The sequence below is a fragment of the Melozone crissalis genome, unplaced genomic scaffold (assembly GCF_028551555.1).
Source record: "Melozone crissalis strain CALT ecotype California unplaced genomic scaffold, PUWL_Pcris_2 ptg000018l_1, whole genome shotgun sequence".
In the NCBI taxonomy this organism is placed as follows: domain Eukaryota; kingdom Metazoa; phylum Chordata; class Aves; order Passeriformes; family Passerellidae; genus Melozone; species Melozone crissalis.
In genome coordinates, this window is record NW_026535796.1 from 23,500,590 (window position 1) to 23,523,672 (window position 23,083).

At 46.8% G+C, this 23,083-nt stretch overlaps 1 protein-coding gene across 5 annotated transcripts in view; it reads left to right on the forward strand.

Annotated features, from left to right (window-relative positions):
• The first annotated feature begins 228 nt into the window (after nucleotides 1-228).
• The window catches only part of ACTN1 (actinin alpha 1), an 86,164-nt gene continuing 63,309 nt past the window's right edge, over nucleotides 229-23,083 (forward strand). For 4 of the 5 annotated variants that reach the window (XM_054275091.1, XM_054275089.1, XM_054275088.1 and 1 more), the window contains exon 1: nucleotides 229-367. In XM_054275091.1, coding sequence (XP_054131066.1) covers nucleotides 269-367 — 99 coding nt within the window. In that variant the 5' untranslated portion in view covers nucleotides 229-268. Of the gene's footprint in view, nucleotides 368-13,233; nucleotides 13,319-23,083 lie in introns of those variants that run through there. The other variant, XM_054275090.1, reaches the window with a different exon arrangement.

Sequence of the window (23,083 nt, forward strand, 5' to 3'; positions counted from 1 at the left end):
GTGATGGACGGCCACGAGGACCAATGAAACAGGAACTCACACTCGGGGGCCGGGGCTCGGCCGCGCGGATGGCGGCCAATGAGCGGTGCGGAGGCGGGCGGTGGGCGGGGCGTCCCGCCCCCGCGGCTCTGCGCGCGGCCGAGGCAGAGAGAGGTGGGAGCGGGCGCCGCCGCCGCGCGCTCGGGCTGAGCGGCCGCGGGGCCGGGACGGACACAGCGGGCAGCGGCACCGGCGGGGCGCGACGCGACGGACAGCAGCGGCCGCAGCCATGGATCACTACGAGCAGACCAATGACTACATGCAGCCGGAGGAAGACTGGGACCGGGACCTGCTCCTCGACCCAGCCTGGGAGAAGCAGCAGAGGAAGGTGGGCGCACCCCCGTCCTCTCTCCTGGCGTGCATCCCGTGGGGCCGCCGGGACCCGGCCCCGCCGCCCCCTCCACCGCTGCGGCGGGGCCGGTGCGCGCCCGGCCGGGGGCTGGCGCTGCGCGGCGTGGCGGGGCGAGGCGGCGGGGACGCGGGGGCGGGCGGGGCGGGCAGGTGATGGCGGGCGGGAGGGAGGTGCCGCGGCGGTCCCCCCGCAGCAGCGGCCGCGGCCGGGTCACGGGCTCCCGGCCCGCAGGTGCGCCCGGGCGGGGCCGGGACGCCGGCGGGCGGTGGCGGGGCCCCTCCGCATCCTCCCCGCACCCCCGGCGCCGCCCGTGCCCCGGCCCCGGCGGCGGGACAGTCACTGGCTGCTGGTTTGAATGGTGTGGTTTAGGGCAGGGCTTGCGCGGAGCTCATGTCCAAAAATGGTAACATTCGGCCCCTTTTTAAACCGAAAGGGTGGCGGTGGGGAGGGGAGCTCAGGAGGAGCTCCAGCCTCGCCGCTAGCTAGTTATATTTTTTCCCCTCCTCCTTTAAACCAAAAGCATCCTGTATTAGATCACTCAGGAATCCTAATCCCCGAAATATTTCCGTTTTAGTCACTCCATCAGACGAGAGTAAAGCAGAATTTGGAGCGGCACTGATGCTGGCATGGCAGGGGCACTTCGGGGTGCAGCAGGCTCCCGCTGGCTTCGCAGCCAGTCACTGGCTCGTGTTTTGGATCGTGCCTTGCTCTCCCCTTGCTGTGAGCAGGCAGGAGGACCTTCCATGAGAGAGGGGATGATAGTGCTTTTTTAGCACAAATGATATATTAATATATATAATGTAGCCTGAGGTGTGGGGCTTTCTGTAGAAGGCCCCACACCTCAGGCTACATTATATATATTAATATATCATTCAGTTGGGAAGGAGAGCACAACAGTGGGAAGATGATTATTCCTCTTTAACCCTTCTCCTCTTCCCTTCCTCCACTTCCAAATCAAAGGTTTTCAGGTTTTCCTGTTCCGAGCTGTCTGAAATGGTGCCACTGAGAAGTTTTTTCCCTGGAGTATGATGAGTTGATTGAAGGTGATAGCTACAGAGCTGCTGTCAGTGGTTTCCTTGCTCAGGGACTTGAGTGCTAAGAGTAGACAGCATGAGAACTAAAGTACTCAAGCAAGGGCATTTACTGGTGAAAGAGTTGATGGTGTGTGAGGTTATATTTCAGCAAAGGAAAAGCGAGGAATGCAGTCTTGGTCTGGGCTGTGAGTGGTGGATGGCTTATTGGAAGTCAGAGCTCTGTTCCTTTGAGGAGGGAAGTTTCTTCTGCCTGGCTGCAATCTCTGTTTCCAGTCCTATGCCTGTATCTGGCCAATACATCTAGAAACAGCTACTGGGGCCCAGAGCAAGATCACCAGCCTTGCTGACGGCTGTGAAGGGAAAATGATTGTTACGCTGTAGGGGTTTTTTGCCTTTTATGGTGCCGGGTGAGGTAAAATATTTTATATATAGGGGTACACTGGTTTGGTTGCCAGAAGCAGGAGTGGAAGCTTTGGACTCGAAAGCCTTAAACCCAACGTTACTGTACATGCTGTAAATGTCATGTTCTTTTAGTATTACCTCCTTCCAGGAGATTTTAAGTCCTCTTGGTCCTATCACAAGAGGGTGACAGAGAGCTGTTCTGTTAACGTGGGTTACTTGTGCAGAGGGAAGAAGCCAAGACGGAATTTTAAGTAATGAAAGTCAACTTCTTGTGCTGGTCAACAGCTACCGGTTGAATTTGATGTGGTGGGAGTCACTCTCCAGCTTGCTGGACTGGAGGACTCTCTGTAGTTAAATGTCTGTTGCTGGTGGTGGGATCACTTTATTGTTCCTCTTTCTGCTGATGAACAGCTGGAGCTGTTCCCTTCTGCAGTGGGTGCAAGCTCAAAGTTTTATGGTGACCCCCCACCTCTGTATTTTGGAGGATCAGGTCTGGGAGTGATGGCTCTTCCCAGTCACAGCCCATCAGGCTAATATCCCCTCAGAGGGATTGGTGGTTGGGCCCCAGCTGGGGCAGGCTGCGCATATATTGAGGGATTTCTGGGGGTCTGAATGTGACCAAAAGCCCTGCTGGGGTCTTGGGGCTTGGGTCCTTCAGATGTAAGAAGGCAACAGTATCTACCAAGCAAAAAGTGTGGTGTAGTAAAACTGTCAGTCCTTCTTACCTGTGAAATGAAATCACTGCAGTAATTAAAGCTGAATGTTCAGTACAGTACATGTTAGTTAATAGCTTACTGAGTGTGAAAAGAGACATTGATGCCTACCAAATATTCCTGTAGATACTTTTCAGGCTCAGTCTTTTCTTGTTGACTCACATATTTTAGGTTTTTCTTCACCTAAGTCTGATCTAAGTGCTATAGAATTATCATTATTATTATTGTTTGTATCACTGAGGCCAGCTGCTGAGGCAAACTCTAAACTTTGCTTTTTGGGCCCTCTCTGGGAGCAAGGACAGCGTGTCTAAAGTGGTGGCATGGCCAGTAATGCAGCAACAAATGTCTGTGCAAGGAGTGTGTGTGTCCTGCTGGCTGTTTCCAGCCCAGCCCCTGGTGTCCTGGCTCGGTAAGGCTCTCTGGGCTGTGGGTAGCTGTGCCACATTGCTGTCCTGCCAGGTTTTGTGCAGCTGGGACTCATTGAGACTTGGGAAGCGAGCAGTCCAGTAATGTTACTCAAATGTGAATTAAATCCAGCTCCCCTTCTCCTGGATGCACGGGCTCAGCAGAACTCAGCAGACATCAAAAGTGGGAAGATTACTGAATTTTAGTAATGTCTTCTACAGAAGCATTATAAGGACAAGTTTGTTGAGCTTTTGGGAGCTGGTTTGCAGGTTTCCTACCTGTGCTGAGACAGATATTACAACCTTTGCTGTCTGGAATGTTGCTTTGAAATGGGTAAATAGGCAAACTGTAGAATGAATTTCATATTTGAAGGGTGAAGGTTGGCCTCTTGAATGTGATACAGAGGAGAAGCACTGGTTTCACACCTGCCTACCTGCCCCTTCCTGGGAAGCTGCTGTTTTACAGTGTAGGGATAAAGTGACAGTTCCTGGGAGGAAAGCAGCTTTCCACATGAAGCCAATTTTTCATGTCTATCAGAAGTGACTCTCTAAGAGGTTTTAAAGAGGTCATCCCAGCATTGCTGTTCTTAAGCAAAAAAAAAAAAAAAAAAAAATTGTGTGGAACAAATTCAGCTACTTTTCGCCTGATGCAAGGCTCTGGACAGTCTTTTGTGCAGGAGCAGGGGTCTGTTCTGGGGATTAAAATGCTTTCTCCTTTGAACTACATCTCAGTAGTTTGAACTGTTGAACTCATCTCAGCAGTTTCTTGTAACAGCCTTTTTTTTTTCCTCTGTGCCTTCGCTTCTTTCCTGTCTGGAGTCAAGCCTCAAGGTAGCAGCAGCTAAGGCATAACAAGATTGATCCTGCAGTTTCCCAGATCTGCAAAGCAAACTTGCTGAAAGCCATTGCAGTGGACTCACCTAGCTGTCAAGATAGACAAGGTTGCTTAGTGAGAAGTACATCTGTGGGTGTTTAGTGGCCAAGAGATTGTCATTTGTGCCCACAAAGACATTACTACCTCCTGATGACAAGTTATCAGCTGCAGCATTCAGACTTTCCTGGTGGGTTTGGTTTGAGGGACTAGGTTAGCCAGGTGGTGTTCAGCATGCCTGGCTCATCTTCACAGATGAGGTGAAGGGTGATGATGAGAAGGACAATCTCCAGCTCCTTAGTGTCAGGAATAACACTGAGGTGAAGCTGGGTTTGGTTGGGGGTGTTGGGAGGGGTCGAGCCTTCAGGTCCTCCATACAGCAGGCTCTCATGTGGGCCATTCTCTCTTAATGAGCTCTTTGCTCAAGGTACAGTCCTTCAGGTTTATTTTAAAATCTTGCCTGAAGCAACTTGTCTCAACTGTAGAGCTGGCAGGGAAACTTTAAATGCCGAATTGCTCTTTGACCTGACAACTGCTTTCTTAGGAGTAGGAAGCAGTGTTCATTTGCAGTGTGTAGAAGATAGCCATATGTAACTTTCATGCTCTAAGGAATTATAATAATGCTTATCTTTATTTAAAAAAATAAAAAAAATTTGAAAAAATTAAATTGGTGAAATTAATGCGCCATGTGCTTTACCCACTCTTGCTCTGCCTTGCCATGTTGGCATCTCTGACAATGTGGCAATAAACGATATCTCTGGCTTAGAGAAATGGACTGGTCAGATTTGTGGTGCTGCAGAAGCAGTGATAGCACAGACTTTGGTGGCACCTTTTCTGTGCCAAAGTAGTGCTTACTAAGTACAGTTGTTCATGAACTTACAGAAATTGCCTGTTAGAAACTCAAGTCTTCTTAAACCTCTCTCACTATTCTGTGCCCTGCACTGCATGTAAAGATACACATAAATACAAGGGTTAAAAAAAACTGCACGAGTCTCATGGTCCTGCTGTGTCTGCATCCTGCAGGCCTTACTGCATTTATGATTTGAATTTTGCTGTTCTAATCACCTTTCTGAGGTGGGGTTGCTAATGATAGAAAGTTGCTAATGATAGAAAGTACTCATTAAATAGGGCCATCATAGAAGCACCCCACCTCTAAGCCTCCTGGTAAGCATGCTCTAGTCAGGTGGTATGAGTGTGACTATTATCTCTGACAAAATGTAAAAGCCACAATCATAGTTTCCTTTTCATTTGTGTTGAGTGTCCTCTTGTCCAGAGAGGGTCTATTTTGAGAAAGGTCTCTAAACTTCCAGAAAGCTGTGGTTGTGGTAGCTGCTGTGGACCCACAAAAAGGTGTGATACCACTCCTAAACTGAAGATTGCTGAAATTTCTTTCAGTGCCATCATAGATTCAGCCGTGAGGTAAATAAATGTGCATTGTTGATGAATGCACTGCACTGGGTTGCTTTGCTGCTGCTGTGACCCTGAGTGGGCCTTAGCAAGGGATGGTCCTTGCATGGTCTTTGCAGTGTGGGTGTGCTGTGGGGAAGGTGGCCCTGCTGCACCCAAGTATCCTGCGTGCTTTATTTCACGCTGACCATTATTGATGCTGAAGCAGAATGGTGAAATTTGTAAGAATGCTTGCTCAGCTGCTCTTTTGCAGGCAGGCAATATAGGTCACCAGATATCTCCTATCTTTCAGATCAAGCTTTTGTTGTTTACCATAGGTATCTTGTTGCCAGATGGTTGCTTTTCAAAACATTAAACTCAGAAGTTGCTGTAGGGAACTCTGGAAATACCTGGCTTTGTAGATCAGTTATTTGTCCTTGAGTGTGGGAGCTGCCTCATACTTTCTATGATCAGGTTTTGTCAGGATGTGCGTGTTTGGTTTTTTTTAACGAGAACATTATTATTCATTGTAACCTCACGGTGGATGATGAATGAGGCATGTGTGTTTTGCTGTGGCTTACCCTCCTGTTCAGAATTCTGTGTAAGGGGGCAGGCTAAGGAGAAAGCAGGCATGGGTTAAGATGGCGACTGCAGATTCTTTCAGGGGGAGTCTGTAACAGATCCCAAGGATCAGTTTATGAGAACGTGGTACTCATCAGTCTGTACTGAACTTATCCTTCCAGCCCTCTAGGGAAGGGTGAAACACCTCAAAGGCATCCAGCTACCAGGCCAGTGATGTAAAGTGTGTCTGTCTGGGGAATTTCTTGCTGACTGCTTCAGGCAACCAGTTTAAATTCTTGTACATGTGATTTAGTAGTGACATTTTTTCAATGCATTGAGTGCAAAGGCTAGAGAGGATAACATTGTTTTCTGCCCTGACCGCTTGCAGTGCTTGTAGCTTGGGGCATGTGGCATGCTACTTAGGGCATCCTTAAGAAGAAGCTGTTTGGAAACCAGTTTTATTGTGTGTTGGGCAAGAACTTGTCCCCACTTGTCCCCTTGGAAGCACATGCTTTTGTATGGGATGGTGTTGTCTGTTTAATTCAGGTATAGCTGGGTGGTAACTGAGAATGTGGGGCAGTAAACCTGCTGGGTAAAAGTGAACACTGGAGTCACACTTTTGGAAACTGTATGTTACAGTAGCGAGCCAGTGACTGTTCTTCCTAGCCCTGAGGTCCCAGTTGCTCCTGCTGCAGGCACTTTACTCTTTTCATGTGTGCAGTATGAGAGGTGCAGCTCTCATGCACTGTCAGGTGACAGAGGAGGAGCAGGGTTCATTTGGCCTCCCCAGCCAGTTTGGGAGCCTCTGTGCTTTTCTGTGGCTACTCACTGAAATCCACTAAGAACATTGACCTGGAGTTAAGGTTGGCACAAACAGCAGTGACAGAGATGGTGAAAACTGTGCTGGTGAAGGACTGAGTATGTTTTCCATCTGGCTGTGGATTATCACTGTTGTGCCTGACACTTAGGCTGTTCTCTGGGGTGCACTTATGCTATTGGAGAATGGCTGTGCTCTTTCTGACAATGAGGTGCAGAAAGCAGGCAGTGTAGAAAAGAGGCTGGAGAACTGTCTGGGGAAACATTGGGAAGCTGCAAAAATACTACATAGAATGGACTGGTCTCACTTGAATATGTTGTGTCAGCCCCAGGGCCTTGCTGGATGGATTGCTGTGATTTTTAGAGGTATTTTGTACAGTCTGAGAAATGGTGTTTGAGGAGGATGGAAGACTGTGCAAGAGTTTGCTCTTCTGTATGAGAATATAAAACTGATTTCTTGCCATGTGTGACTGTTGGAAGCATGATGGTTATCATAAGGAATATGCTTAGCATGACTTATATAAGTCTTCTATAGCAATGTAAAACCCTGTTATCCCATCAAAGCAATATGTGAACTGTGCCTGAAGGAGGAAAAAGCAGGTATAGTATGCTTGACAGCTGCCAGGGTGGGAAAAACATAACATCAGCAAGAAAGGCAATCACCTTTTCTTCATAGAGACATAGGATTTGCTCTGACTCTGGTGTTTTGGGGCTGAAGCATTGTTACTCAGAGATTGAATCTGTGGGGGTGAGTTGGTGAAGAGTGGTGGGATGGACTTGTCAGCAGCAGTACTGTCTGTCTGGTGTTAGTCATGCCAGAAAAGCCTTCTATTGAAGTCTGTGGAACCACCCCCCACTTCTTTTTGACCTCGGTGCCTGAGACTGACATATGGGTTCCCAAAAGTCACTCAGATCCCTTAGACAGAACTGGGGATGTTTTGGGCCAATCAAAAAAATGCTTAGGTGAACAAAGGCACTAGCATTAATATGATTAATTTAAAAATTAATTAAGAATATGTTTAATTAAATTACTTCCAATTCCCTTCCTGCCATTGCCTTCCCTGCTCTCATTCCCCTACTGTGTGAGAGCAGAACTTGGTCATAGGATGTGGTGTGGCCTGGTGCCAGTTTAACCTCTTGGCTCCCTATTAGGTGGTAAAGCAGAACCATTTTTTCCCCATGCTGGGTTACTGTCATTGTGTCTTTGCCGTTCAGCTGGCCATGAGTGTATCTTACTGGTAAGGGCTGGGTCAGGCCTTTGAAAGCCAGCTCTCCTACGTATTGCAGCTTGCTCTCTTCATGCTTTTACCTGCAATTGTCCTCTCTTATGCTGCTTCCAAATCCATGGCTGCTTTGAAGCACTACAACATGGATGAGACTGTGCAGAGACATTCTCAACCCTCAGTGATCTGAAACAGCTTCCATTGGCAGGGCTGGGGAATGCGCCCATAAACAGAGGGGATTTTGGTCTTTCATCCAGATAAGTCTTTGCCTTGTCATTCTATCTGTGTAGACTGGCAACGTGTTCAACCCTGGGTGTGAGAAATGACAGCAAACCTGTCATTTTTGTATGGTATTAGAGCCAAGATGGGAAGTGTTGGCAAGTGGAAAGACCGTGTCTTGGCTACACTCACTACAGTGAACACCACTAATGTGTGTCTCTGTATCACCTGTCAGTCAGATTGCAGTGGTTTCAAGTAGGGCTCTGAATACCAGCCATCCAGGACTACTGGGAGCACCAGTGTGGATAGTTCATAGGCAGGTGAGGCTGCAGGGCAGGCTTCTTGAGCAGCAGCTTATGTGGTCAGTGGGAAGGAGGGGATGACTCGGTGGGTCAGCTGATTGCTGCTTTGTCAGTCTGTCCGATCTGGCAGTGGCTGTGCACTGCTGCAGTGTGGGGCCTGCCCTTCTGGACAGCACAGGTGGGCTCTGCTCATGTGTCCTATGCATGGCCCTCATTTTTCAGAGGCACCCCTGTGAAATCTTGTGTGTGTCACACAGCATAGTGTGAATGGGCAGCTGGCTTGCTGTGCTCCTTCCATCAACACAGTGCTGGATGGCTGGAGAAATTTACACAGAATACTGATGTTTCCTTTTATAATGCTGAGGATGATCCTCGTGTGCTACAGAGGTGCTGAACCAAGGCCAATTGGCAGTAGAGGCAGGACTTCTGCTTTCCATGTCCTTTGGATCAGGCAGCCAGGGCACTTGCTACTCCTCACCCATATGATGCTAAGCATTTGAACCTCACTGCTGCTGTAAATGGAAGTTGTGCTGTTACATCTTCCTTGCAGGAGCTAGCCCGTAAAGGCCTCTGAGAGATGTGAGAGAGCGAGAGAACCATGTATGGTCTCTACATCCCAGCTGAGTGCTCTTTTCTTCATCATGGAAAATGATGTGTACATCCTAGAGCCCTGTTTCCTGGCCGGATTCCTTGGCTCTACAGCAGCAAAGTTTATCTTGCTACCCAAGTACTTCGTTACCTGTAATCCCCCTCACTCACTTTATTTAAATCTACCCTTCAGTACATGGCGAGTCAGTTCTGCTACTTAAATGTATTATCCCCAGGAAAACTGTAAAAAGTGACTCCATGATTGAAAAAAAAAGCAAGCTAATTTCTTAACTGCTAAGCAGTGCCAAAAAAGGAGGCTGTTTGAAGCTGTTTAGAGCGTATCTATGCCAGGCTAGCCTCTGCCTTCCCTCTAGCCCTGCTTGCAATATTGCTGTACAAGAGGAGCATCTCCAGAGGGAGTTCTGATCTTGGCCCCACCTGGTTCTGCGCACAAAGCCAGAGAGCCTGTGGCTCTCTCATCAGGGCTTGCTCACCAGGCCCCCTTGGGAGTGGCGCTTGCGGGCGCTGCGCTGTGCACGGACGCTGCCTGGGTGCAGCCCTGTAGTGCAGTCATGAGCACCCCTGTTTCAGGCTCTTTCAAAATGGTCAGCGTGTGGAAACTTGCTGTTTCCCAAGGGTTTTGTTGGGCCGTTGGGGAACTCTGGCCAGAGATGAGACTATTTCCAGCTGTGGTGAGCCAAGTGTGAACTCACTCTGGGCAAGATGCCCAGATCTACTGGTTTTCTCTTGCCAGAAATCCTTGCCCTCCAGCCAGTGATACCAAGCTCAGTTTCTGCCAGTCCTCAGATGAAGACCTCTGAAGGGAAAAGAGAGTAAGGAAACCAAGCAGAACGAGATACTGCTGAGGGGAGGCAAGGGGAATAACTGAAGAGCTTTTGCAGGGGATACAATGGTGGTGTGTTACCATGGAGGGCTGGCTGTTGTGGGTGAGGGCTAGCAAGAGGTGTAGAGACCTGCTTTTCCTAGGGCGAGTAGAGATGTAAAAGTGGCTGCTGGTGGTGCAAGGGATTGACTTTTCTTGGTTAGGCAGAGCTACCTGACCCAAAGGGCCATGGCACACTGCTGGCTGGCTGTACCGTCAGGATAGTCACCTGTGAATGAGTATTGTTGCCTTTATTGTAGTTTCAACACACTGGGGATTTCTTCTGTAAAGTAGGATCTTGCTTTCCTGGTTTGTGGAAGGTGCCTTGCACAGAGGGGAGGCTGTGTGTCGGGTAATCTTGCCTGCCTCATATCTGAGAGTCTTCTTGCCTTTCCCAGAAAAGGGATGGCCACAAAAAACTTTATCTTCCAGAGTTGGTAGTCCTCCTTATTTCAGTGTCTCCTTTGGGACAGGACTTCTTGCAGGGATCCATTAGTCCAGTTGCTTTTCTGCAGGCTGCTCTGTAGTCAGGGAAGGAGTGAGGAGGTGTATGTGTCAGGTGTGGAGGGAGCCTCCCTGCCTGTTCCTTGTATGGATTTCTGGTCCTGCCAATGCTGGCAGCAATTGCTAGTAAAAGGAAATTGCTGTTCTTTTTGGTGAGTGCCTTTGGCTTTTGGCAGTGTGAGTGGTTGCCTTTAGCTGTTTGGTTCAAGCTAGCAGGTCTCTCTTAAGACATTCTAAAAGGCCTGTATTTATGACTTGCATGATGAGATAAAGCATCTCAAGCATGATACCATGTCAATAATGTAGGATGCACACACCTGCCTGCATCGTGTCTTTTGGGTCCAGTCATGGAGAGGTGTTGGAGCACATGGGGTCAGCACACTAACAGAAGACCTTCTATTCCTGCAAACTCACCTCCTCCAACACTGATAATTTTCATGTGCCAACATATCATTTAGTGACACATGACACAGCTCCTTGCTGTTGCAGCTTGTTGCAAATAGTCTGACCTAGCCAGCTACCAACAGCCTCCTACAGGGTGGACTGCTGAAATCTTTTTCTATCCTAAACCCAAAAGAGAATTTTTCTCCCCCTCCTATAATGGCTTATTTCTTTAAAGCTGTTAACTGGCCGTAATCCAATCATTACTACTGTAATTAGTGAACTGCTTACAGTAATTAAAGCACTTGAAGCAGAATATCCTCTGATTGCAGTGCTTGGAACAAATTCTGCCTGCAGTCCTGTGAGAGGTAGTTGCTGCTGCTGTCTCAGAGGGATGCAGGGGACACAGGGCAAGCCTGGCACAGCTGCCACTGCCTCTTGTGCCAAGCCCCAGCAGGCACCATGTGGCCTTTCCATGGCAGGGGGATGCCTCTGAGCCCCATGGGTGTGAGCTGGTGTGCCTAGCTTAGGGTGGTGCTGTCAAAAAGGAGCCTTCTTTTTGCAGGCTGTGGCAGAAGATGGTGGCCTTGGGTGGAACTCCCAGGGCAGCAGATGGCATTGAAGGTGTGATGTGTTGGTACTTAACGTTTGGTTTATACAGGGTAGAACATCACTGTCACAGCAGGCTCAATGTTTTCTTGCTGTCAGGGACCCTCTTGTCCCAATATGTGGTGCCTGTGCTCTCCCTCCACCTGCCAAAGCACTCAATTCATGGGCAAGGCCAAAGGACTTCAGCTTCTGGCCCTGCAAATTCATTCCTGCAGGGTTTCCAGGCAAACACATCGCTTGCAGCTTTCTTCAGCCACTTCTCTTGGAGAAGTGAGACAGCTTTCCTGAGGGCTTCACCTGCTCTCCCTTTATACCCTTGCAGGAGGACAGTGTCAGCATGCTTGTCTCTGGCCTTTGTTGCCTTTCCTCATGTATACCTCCTGAGATGAAGCTGTTGTAACTTGAGCTCTTCCTTCTTGAGGAGGAGGAGGGCCATGGTGAGGATCGAGTGTGGGCAGCTTTTGAAATGGAGGGCCCTGCTGGATGAGGAGGAGTGAGGGTGGGTGACTGTATGCAAGTACAGCAAGCAAAGGCTGTGCAGTGGTGAAATTCCTCATTGTCCAGCTGGCAGGCATGCTGTACTCAGCAGCTGTAGAAGGTATTTGTTGGCAATATTTGGCCTGTGATGGAGTCAGAAAAATTAAAAATCTTTCTGTCCTAAGGAGGAGGTTTTTTAAAAAAAATACCACCACTAGCAAAACCCAAATCAAACAAACACGATTACTACTGCCACCCTCAAAAAACCACCCCAAAATAACACAGAATGCATCCACCCAAAACCCACTCCCATCGCAGGGTTTTCATTTTGCTCTTCAGAAATTATTGTGCAGTCTCCAGGCTTTATTCCTGTGTGGTGCTGGGCAATAAAGGCAGGTCTGCACCGTGGCCCCTGGCATGTCAAATGGAGAAAAAGAACTGATGAGAATGTATTTCTTCCATGTGCTCTGGATTTAGCCTAGGACAGAAGAGATGTCCTTACCCCTTTGGACCCTGTGCATGTTGTCAGCCTCCACTGCTGCTGTCCTAAACTTGTTCAGAGCTGTGTGGAAGGTTGAAAATGTATTTATTGCCATACAGGGCAGAGTGGTCAGTCAGGTGGGGAGGAAGTCCTGGAGTGCCAGTGGCCAGAGGTGTGCCAAGGTCTCTGCCTGCTGGCCTGAGCAGAGTCTGCCTGTTGCCTTGCGCTCTGCCTGTGCAGCTCCCTGCATCTTCCTGCACTCTTATGGGGCTTGTAGCCTGCAGGATAAATGGGGAAAGGGACCATGTTTCTGCTGTGTTTGTACACCTGCCTGCACCACAGAACTCTGATCTGTGAGCGTGGTTCCCAGATGATGCAAGGCAACAAGCACTGAAAAGATGGTAACTGATTTTAAATTTACCTTAGTTTTTGTTGCTTTTAGGTATTACTTTAAGACCACTTGTGCTGATTTCAGTACATCCGCTATGTGATGCTTGGGTGTTATGCACTGGATTCAAAGAAATGATTTTCAGTTCCATGTTCTTCTGCACTACCACCATGTGTTTGACTTGGTTTCAGGTGTTGGTGCAGCCACTGTTAGCACACCCTGATTAAGTGCTCCCAAGTGTCTCTTCAGGACCAAGCCTAGTGATGGCCGCTTCGAAGGGGTTCTTCTGTGTTTCTATCATGTTTAGCTTCAGATATTTGCTTTCACTACATCACTACAAATTTGCAATTACATGTCCCTTTCTTAACACTCTTTCAATCTTCTAGCATAGTACAGCAGTATTTGGTAGTGTATTTCTGAAGTGGGTGTAACCAGAAAATAAAATCACTGCATACTATATTTTGTTAAATTTTGCTTTGAGTTTAAAGCAATCTTATAGTACTCCTTGATATCTTTTTCTACCTGTATATCCCTATCCCAAATTCTACCTCCTCCTCTTCTTCCTTTCTTTTCTTCCCTCACCTTCGTTAACAGGCGCTGGGAAGGGAAATGTGTTCCCATCTTATTCTGCCATTGTGTTCAGTGATCTCACGTGCTTTGGATTGAAGATTGCTGTTCTGCTTAGGTGAGTTGCTGGCTTTCATGGTCTGATACATTAACAAAATGAAGTGCTGCTGGAGAGAGCTTTTAAAACTTTTTGTTAGTAAGATTTTAATAATTACTTTTATCTATTTCACCTAGAGACTATTTTGGTGGTGCCTCTGTCCTACAGAGGTTATTTAGAGGCCCCCACACTGGGAATGGGCTCCAGCAGCCTCTGAGCAAGCATTGCTCTGCTTCTGAGTGGGGCAGCAGTGGGGTGCTTGAGGTAGAGGTGTTTGTACTGGGCACAGTCAGGCTGTGGGGATTGAAGGTGGTGTGTACTCAGGGTGCGCAGCCCATCCAGAGGAGCAGCTCTCTAGGCAAAGTGCAAAGTTCTTCATCAGTGCTGCACACAGTAAGAAGTGTCCTTTGGGTAAGTGTGCCTCTGGGAATGAGTGCTGTCCTCATGCCATCATGAAGAGTGAGCCATCTGCAGAGCTCACTTGGGTTTCTGTTCCACTCTGACTTTCCTGTGTGGCGGATTGGTAGGTCATCTTCTCCTTTGACCTCTTCTCATGTGAGCCCTTAACACAGTTTTTAAGGATGCTTATTTGTCATGAAGCTGCAGTGCCCAGAACAACCACCACCATTCTGATCTTAGTAGAAGAGAACAGAATAAAAATATTAACTAGACATGCTTGTTTCTATCAAGCTAACTGGGATCTAATTTACCCTCCATTTGCTGCTTGCTTTGCTTTCCCAAGAAGCTATTAGTTGGTCAAAATATTTCACGTATGTATATTCAGGATAATGCACTCCAGAGCTCTGAATGTAGTTTATATAGTGCTTATCTGCTTTTTGACTTGTAAACTTTGCTACTTCTGCAGGCTTACAAAAGAGGTGAATAAATGTATTGTGTAATTGCTGTCTGTAAAGTGAATTCTAGAGAATTTGCCAGAGGGTGACATAAAGTATATTCAAATTTACAGTTCCTGATGATTCCAAATACCTGCCAAAATCTTGTTTCACACCTAATTTATTTAACTTTGGCATATGCTATGCAAGTGCTGAATGTTCTCCCTTCCTCATTTACTTGGGACAAGACTAACTCCAGATGCAGTTTCAGAGTCTCTAGTCCAGCCGGACTGTGCTTGTCTGTCACTTTTTCTCAGTTGGATGCATCAGTACCTGAATGTGCTATGGAAAAGTGAGCTTTGAGCCAGATCAGAGTTGATCACTGCTGAGCCTAAGGTAAAGAGAAGGAGGTCGCAGGGTGGGGGAAGTGAAGGGAAAGTGCAGAGAGTGAGACTGCCCACTTAAATGGCGACTTGTCAGTAAAGTGGTCAATGTCAGCCGTGAAACCAATCCCTTTGGTGCTGCAGCAAATGGAGAGGGCACCCTGCTCCTGGCAGCCAAAGGAGGTTTGTGCTTTGTTCCAGGCTTCTGAATACCTTTAGCTATGTTGGAAAGCAAGGCAATGCTTTCCCACTTTACTTAAGCCCTGCCCAAATTCCTTGAATTTTTGCAGCTTGGTCCAGGTGATAGCTCTAGTTTGCATGTGAAAAGAATGAAGTGTCTGCTAACTCTCCATAGGTAGGAATGCAACTTAAAACTTGCCCACCTCCAGGCAGGCAAATATCTGAGATTGAGGAAGGGTTTTGAAGTAGGGAATGGGTATCTGCCTGACACAAGTAAGTCCTGTTGGAAGCAGTGAGACTGTGCTTACTGCTTGACAGAGTAAGTGGGCTGAACTAGCCAAAGTTGCCTGAGAAATAGCTGTTTGTTCCCTGCCTTGCAAGGCACAGCCTCTACATTGCTCCCACGTTTACTACTTTTGGGCATGAACTGTGAGCCAGATGAAAAATCTTAATTGGTGTTAAAATTAATTTACCGAAACAATAAGAGGAAGAAGAGTTAAACTTAGATAGCTCTCCACAGTGAAGGAGCAGCAGGAGAATGGGAAAAAGCTGGAAAGAGTCTAAGAAAAAAACAGTTTGGACTGTTTTTCATGTGGAAATAAATACTGACACATCTGTGTTCTGAACATCACATTGCCTGATTCCCCAAGCATTGGCCCTGGACTGGGATTTGGCATCTGTCTCACTTTCAAGTCCAGTGCAGTCTCCTGCCTTCTGGAAGGAGTGCTTGATGCCTGGTCAAAGAGCTGCTGCACAGCAGCTGCTGGGCTGGGAAAGAAGCTGCTGCTGTTAACTGCCTCCTGTTAGGCCCTGCAGAGATTGCCAGGGCTCAGTGCAGCTCTCATGAACTCAGTTGCTGAAGCTTTGAGACAACAAAGCTGCTGAGCAAGTGCAGTCTTCCAGCCCTCCAAGACTGAAAGCTCAAAACCTGAAGACTTTGCCATGCTGCTTTGCAGAATACCAGACTTCTTCCATGAACAGGTACCAGTAGTCTGATCCCCCATCTTTAAACGGAGGCCAGAGTGCTGTAGGGAGCTTGGGGAACATAGGTTGTACTATGGGCTGGCCCCTCGTGCCTGGGAGCTGGTGCTTCCCTTTGGGTTAATACAACAGGGCTGGTTGCTGCTGCAGTGGGAATTCCCTGTCAGCAGGGAGATGCTTTGCTGTAGTGGCTCCACTGATGGGTACCTGGCTCCTTAGCCCGTATCCAGTGCGTAGGCTCTGATCTGCTTTTGCTAGCCTGTCACTGTTCATATGAACATCTATTGTTCTGCTAGCTGTTGCTTCAAATGTAGTTCAAAGTCAGCAGCATGAGCATGTCAGGGCTCTGTTCTGAGTTTTCCTGGGTAGACCTCAGCCTACAGCAGTCCTAAATACAGAGGAGCCAACAGAGAGCAGGAGACAGGCCCTAAATTATCAGGGTTGGGTTTTTAAGCATCAGGAAAAACAAGTGCTAGAGTAGCCTGCAAAGCAGTGCAAGTGGCTTAGCAGTTTTGGCAGCTGAGAAGGGAAGAAATAAATTCTAATTCACTTAACAATACCTTACCTGTGTGCAGAAATGAGCTGGCTGGCTCATGGCATGGGAGGCTGTCTAATGTGGAAATGACTAACTTCCTCTGGCAGTACCAGTATGCTGCATAGGATGTAGGAGGTAGGATGTGAGGAGGTCCTGGGCCGCTAATAAGTGTAGCTAGGCTAGTTAAGTATCAAGTTAAATTTAATCTGTGAAAACTCTACTTTCTGAGTTGAATTGTCTGGTTTCTGCGGGAAGAAAGTATTTCCCTTACAAGCACAATGCTGTGTGGCCATCAGACTGTGTAAGAGGAAGTAAGAGTCTTGCAAAGGTTAGGTAGGTCCTGCGTGCCTTGGTAATAGCATATGTGATCCCATGGAAGGGCAGAGAATCCCACGGGAACAGAGGACTGAAATTTTTTACTTACTGTGTTCTGGCCTGCTGGTTCAGTCACTTACTCTCCCCAGCCTGTGGTGGTGCTGGTGCTGGCCTGTGTGGCCATAACTGTGTGATGAGTGGTGTGGCAGCAGCTGGAGGGCTGCCCTGTGCCACATGCTTGCGTGGCAGCCAGGGTGTCCTGGGGTGATGGCCAGTGCCACCGGAGCGTGTGACAATCGCCTGATTGCTTGCTGAGGAAAGGCTTGGGACAGCTGTACCCTTGCCCTTCCAGCCCACCCACGGCTTATTCAGCATGTTGGGAGTGAGATTATTTCTTCCTGGCCCACAGACAGGATCAGCTTCAGCCTCTCACTGTGGCATCTTAATTACCCATACCCCCTTCCCTGTGAAGCTGCAGGCAGTGTTGCCCAGCCATGTGCTTGGGTCAGAGCAGGGGAGATCACCAAACATGAGATGTCCAGGGGCTGATTGTGGTCGAAATTGCACACATCCTTCTGCAGTCTTCTGTTATGTGGGTGTGGCTCTGCAGAGGAGACAGGGGCAAGCACCAGGCTGAGGACAGAAGGCCTGTAAGTTTGTGGAGACTGTTTTGCTGTTTCCACTGCAGCTTTGGGCTGACGTGCAGCTGCCAGCAGGAAGAGGGTTAAGCCTGCATATCACATGGTGTGATTCTGTTTACTACATATTTCTCATAATCGGGACTGGCATCCAAATCCAGATGATTAGCATTTAACCAAAGACCCTGAAACAATGTGTGTCATGTTTGTATTCCTCTGAAGCTATGCAGTCTGCCATCATGTCTCTTGCAGAGACATGATTCTCCCTGCAGCCTTCAAAGGGAGCTATGGGGAGAGCAGAAAATGAACAGTTTTATGATGAAGACTGGGTTGGACCATACTACATTCATTTTAGTCTAAGCTTGAAGCCAGGGGAATTTTGCCAGAAATTGACTTACACCATAACAACCTGATCTCTACCAGAGGAGGTTCTTGCCTTACCCTGGTCTGAAATTAAAGCACCGGCTCGACAGTGACAGTCAGGGAAATGAGACTGTAACCCCTTGGCTTAGGGGTTTGGGTGGGTATTGCTGAGTGCTGAGTACAAGCTGTGGTGGTGGAGAACTAAGTATAAAATTCATGTTAGTTTTTGAGGTGTGGTTTTGGATAAGAGGAAACGTGTAATTTTACAGCACAATCTATACTTTATTCTTGCTATCAGCATGGGCATTACTGTAGCAAACTTCCATGGGGCCCAAGGCAGGTTGTGATTTACCTTTCTATTACTCCTTCTGCACAAGGCAGTTCTCTCTGTCTCTTTCTCCATCCTAACAAACTCGTCTCTGCCCATATGCAGCATGTGGCTTTTCCATTCTCTGGTGTAGTAGCAGGTCATTTGTCCTCCGTAGAGCTTCAACACTTGGCAGCAACCTGCATTGCAGCCGTTTCTGAAGACAGATTGCAGAAGTCTGTTTTTTCCCTTGCTTCTTCTAAAGGTCTTTTTCCATCCCCCCTCTTTCTGTCTTATCTGAAAAGTCACATCATCATCCATGGGTAACATTTACACAAAGTAAGCGTGGGAGGGGAAGGATGAAGAGGTGTACCTTTTCCCCAGTTCCCTGTGATGAATCCAATGCTAATGGAAAAAGGATTTCTCTTGACTGTCCTGTGTGTTGTTGGAGTCTACCTGCTTAGGAAACTCTTGGGCTGAAGAAAATTAGGAGAGGTTTTCTGATCTAAGCACAGGCTTAAAATAAACCTATCCATATGTTGGCTAGTAGTGTCAGAAGGACCCTCACTTTTTTTTCTCAACCTCAGTGACTCTTTACTCCTTTGTACTTCAGGAGGAAAGGAGGTGAATTCCTGCTTTTTATTCTGTTGAGTGCTGGCTGTGGCTGCTAATGTATGGTACAGTTTCTTAGTCATGGATATTAAAAATATAGCACATTGAGTCTATCTTGAATTATCTTTTTTATTTTGGTCTTACACTTAACTGCGCTCTTGTAAAAGAAAAAGAAAGCTTCTTCCAGCAATACTGTCAAATTCCTGTAGAAGACTTGTGGTAGATGTCTTAGGGTGCTAGCAAGATACCTATTTTCAGTAGATATTGACAGACCTTTTATGGACATTTCTGAAATACAATATTTAGGTCTTCTGAAACAAGTGACAGTAAATGTTCCTTGACTGTTTGTACCAAGGTAATTTGACTTCCACATAGGAACTTCCACTGCTGTCTTTTATCTGTGTGTACCTTGCCTTGCTCAGAAGATTCTTTATTTGAGAAAACAGACAGCAAACATAATGGCAGTAATCAGGACTGCACATGAACTGCATGTCCTCCATTTGAGTTATCTATTTCTTGTCAGTGGTTTGAACCAGACTGAACAGCCATGCATTTTTTTATGTGTAACCATTAGAACAGCCATCAAGTGTCAGTTGTGATACTAAGCTGAACTGCAAATGTTTTGCTTAGCAACTGTTGCAAAGGAAAATTGTCAGGCAACAGCAAAATTAGGAATGGTGAGTATGGAAGGCACTCTTTGTGAGAGATGAGCTGTACTCTGACGTGTTATCTGTGACTAAGTGATTTGGCATTTTCTTACACAAACATGTAAGAATATGAGCGTTTACAAGCAGGCATCAAAGCAAGTTCAGTCTAATCCCCTAGGTCTGCCAATGCTCCTGCTAGCCTGGCTTTCTGTGTGTAGTAGGTATTTGTGTGCAGTTTACCAGTAAAGGGCAGCAGGGTTGAAGAGCTTGACGTAGTGGTAATTTCTGCTGCCAATCCTTGGGCAGCAGTGAAGAATTTGGGTGGCCATCCAAGCATGGTAACTGAGGAAATCTGGTTGGCTTAGTCATTCTTCATCATGAAACCATACCTTTTGCCCTGAAATACGTGATTTACCTGAGAGGACCATGACCAATACTGTATTTGAGATTTCCCTTCTGTGGGATTATGCCAAGGTTGATGGTGATGTAAGCACAAGTGTGAATGAGGTACTGGTGTGTCCACCCTTAAATACAGAGCAAGATGGGGCAAAATGATGAGTGACCCTGTGTGGTGTCTGCAGAGGTCCTTGTTCAGTACTGCTGGCTGTGGAGCTGGAGGGTGAATTTGCAATAAAGTAGGTTAATTTTGTCATGTGTAGGTGTGCACATATTATAGAGAATACTGTGTTTAGTCTCCATGAAGGAGGCTAATCCAGCAGTCTTTGGGCATAAAGTCTGAAATTAGAAATTGGTACTAAGCTAAACTGCTTTAAGCCTTTGTGTTCACATGTCTCCTGCCATTACTGGTGTAATCTTAACAAGAGACTATCTGAGGAGAGGCATATGAGCAGCTGCTGGGTATCAGAATACAAATACTGTCAGAGTAAGAGCACCTTCATTAGGTGTTACTTATTCATGGGAGAAATGATTAAAGGCAAAAGAAACCTCCCTTGAACTGGCACATGTGATGCACCTCAGCGTGTGCAGGAGCCTTTCTACTGGCTTATATGTGAGAGGGTGCTTGGCACGTGTCTTACACACTAGTTTTTACTTGATTATTAAATTCTATGCAAAAAAAAAAGGGGATTAAAAAGTTATGTAAGGAAGAGTCAAGGTACATCTTAGTAGTAGTCTGCCCAGACTGCTTGCCCTGTCTTGAAGTAGAGGTTTTGTTTTTCCCAGTATCCTGCTGTTGCAGTGAGGTTTTACATTGCCTTTACAGGCCAGGGCTCAATTGGAACCACAGCATGCTCTCCTCAATACCTGCATTTTCCTCCTTTCCTGTCTTAAATGTGTATCATGTGGCAGGGGGAATTGCTCTTTTTCTTGGGTGACAGCACAGCTCAAGCAGGAGCTCTCCAATATGAGAATTTCCATGTTTGAACCAGGCCATGCAGGAAACTGTTCTCAGCAAGGTGTTATCTTTTTCTGAAATTTGCTTCCCACCTGAGGCCTGGGTATTTCTGCAAGTCTTGTCCTTTCTGATGGAAGGATACCAGAGGTGATGTGGAGAGAGGACCCATCACTGTGATGGACCTCAGCAGATCTGATATGAGCACTGGTGTGCCACTTGCTGTGCTTTGGGCTTGCAGTTAATGTCATTCTGTCTGCCCCATGTGGTTTTGTGTCCTCTTATCAGGAATACTCTTTGTTGCAAGCTTACAAATAAAGGCAGAGTCCCTGCTACCTCATCCTACTCTCAAATTAAATGTCTTGTGTAAATAATTCACCTTTTCCTGAGCAGAGACCTCATGTTTATCCTTCACATCAGAAGTGGGAGCATCTCCAACCTCATTCCCTGCTGTACCTGTGGAGTTTCTTTCAGACATTATAGTAAGGGGTCTGTGTTGCTCTGTCACAGAAATAGTGCTGTCATTGGTCCCTCCTGTCTCCTTCATCACCATGCATATGAACATAGTGTGAAACAGGCCCTGGGGTTTCTCCAAAGCTACTGGAGGAGGCAGGTGCTGCTGGCAGACACTGGAGAAGCCTGTGCTGTTGTTGCTGACTCTCTTTTCCTTGCAATTAATAAAAAAAGATAGTTCTAAAAAAATAGGTGCTACTTGGATGCACCTGCTTTTCCAAGGGCTGTGCAGCTGGTGGAAAGCAAATGGTGTCTAACAAGTGAATGGGGTGTGTAAGCAGGCACCCTGTGTAGCTTTCAGGGCCTTTGCAGTCAGGCAAGAGGGTCGGTTTAAATTAGATATAAGAGAGAAGGTTTTTACACTAAAGGTGATAAAACACTGGAACAGGTTGCTCAGAGAGGTGTTGGGAAGAAATATGCACCTGGAAAGATTTAAAGTCAGATTGGGTGGGCCTCTGAGCAACCTGGTGTAGCTGAGGATGTCCCCCCTCACTGCAGGGAGGGTGGACTGGATTAAAGGTCCTTTGCAACCAGAACTATTCTGTGATTCTGTGCATCACAGAAAACAAGGTGTGCCTGTTGTCCTGGTAAAAGTAGTGGTTCCAGCTACCCATTTGCAAGTATAAAGCAGCGGGCATCCTTGTACTTTGTTCTTCTTGACTGCAAGCCAGACTGCAAATGGCTTCCTGTGGTCAGGAGCCACATCTGAGAGTTTCAAAGGCAGCATATGCTGGCTGGGGACCTTGCAGCTAAACGAGCATACATTTCAGATGAGATCAGAGCTTACTAGAAAGGAAGAAAAAACTCTGAGGAAGAGTATGAGTTAAGAGATACGATTGCATGTGTACTCAGTCTAGGCAAATAATGTGTTATGATGATTCACACTGGTTTTGATGCCCTGTTTTATGGGGGATGCTGGGGACTTTTTGAAGCAGTCCGGTTCTGATATCAACCCAAAATTTGTATCTTTGTAAGACTATTTCAGGTCACAATACGCAACGTACAAAAGTACTCCAGCCTTTGAATGGTTTCACTTTTCTGTATGAGAGAAGGGCACCTCCCCATGCTGCCCTCAGAGCTGCTATTGTCGCTGGTGGTTAATATGCAACCGTAATGTCCACAGAAAGTCTAGGTTTCCACAATTATTTCTGTACCTTGACAATGTCTTTTCCAAGAGTGGCAAGGGAGGGGCAGGAAAGGAGAGATTTCCTTTGTATTGCCTTAAAAGAGCTAAGCAAGCTAACTGTAAGCCACAGAATATTGATCTGACCTTCACTTAAGTCAAATGCTACATAAAATCTGCTGTAAATATATGGAACAATTGCTGCGTAATTCTGTCCTCCTTTTCCCTACTGAACTGTAAAACAGAAGTACATTGAACACCTCAGATGATTTAAGGAGTTTGCTTACAAAATGTTTTGTTCCTGCTGTCTGGTTGTGCACGTTCAGGACCTCACTGTGCTCTGCATGCAGGCTCAGCATGAGCAGAGTGCTCTTACTGTTATGTCCATAATTCTTGTTCATACTGTTCTTTCCTCACCTGAAATTGCAGTTTCACATATTGGGTACTGCTCCTTGTTAAGGGCATGAGTTTTGTCCCAGTTTATTTGGTGTTAATTTAGGATTCAGTAAGATGTTTGTGTAGTTCCAATACAGCTGAATCCTTGAGGAGTTATCACCCATTACTTTTGTTGTCATTGTTACTCACCTGTCTTTGATTAAATCTATTTCTTCACAGCTAGGATTTATAAACCAAAATATGTTTACACCTTACTGATCATCTTCTTTCTCTATCACTGGTAATTACATCAGGTGATATTTGCACTTGTATGAGATTTTGTGTAACCCCCCTACTTAGTTCTCCCCCCAGTTGAGACTGGCCACTTTATGCTTTCATTTTCCATCCTTTACCTAGTTTATATTCCAGAAGAGCTGTTTCCCTGTGAAAAGTCAACTATGTCAATGGAGAAAATAAGTCAAACGTTGGGCAACAAAGAGGAAAGATGCAAGCTGCATCTCGTTTCTAGAGGTGTGGCATGATGTAATGAACCAAATAGGTTTGTTCCTTACCTAGACCCCAGCACACTGGAGTAGAGTAGGGAGCCAGAATTCATTAGTACTGCTGCTT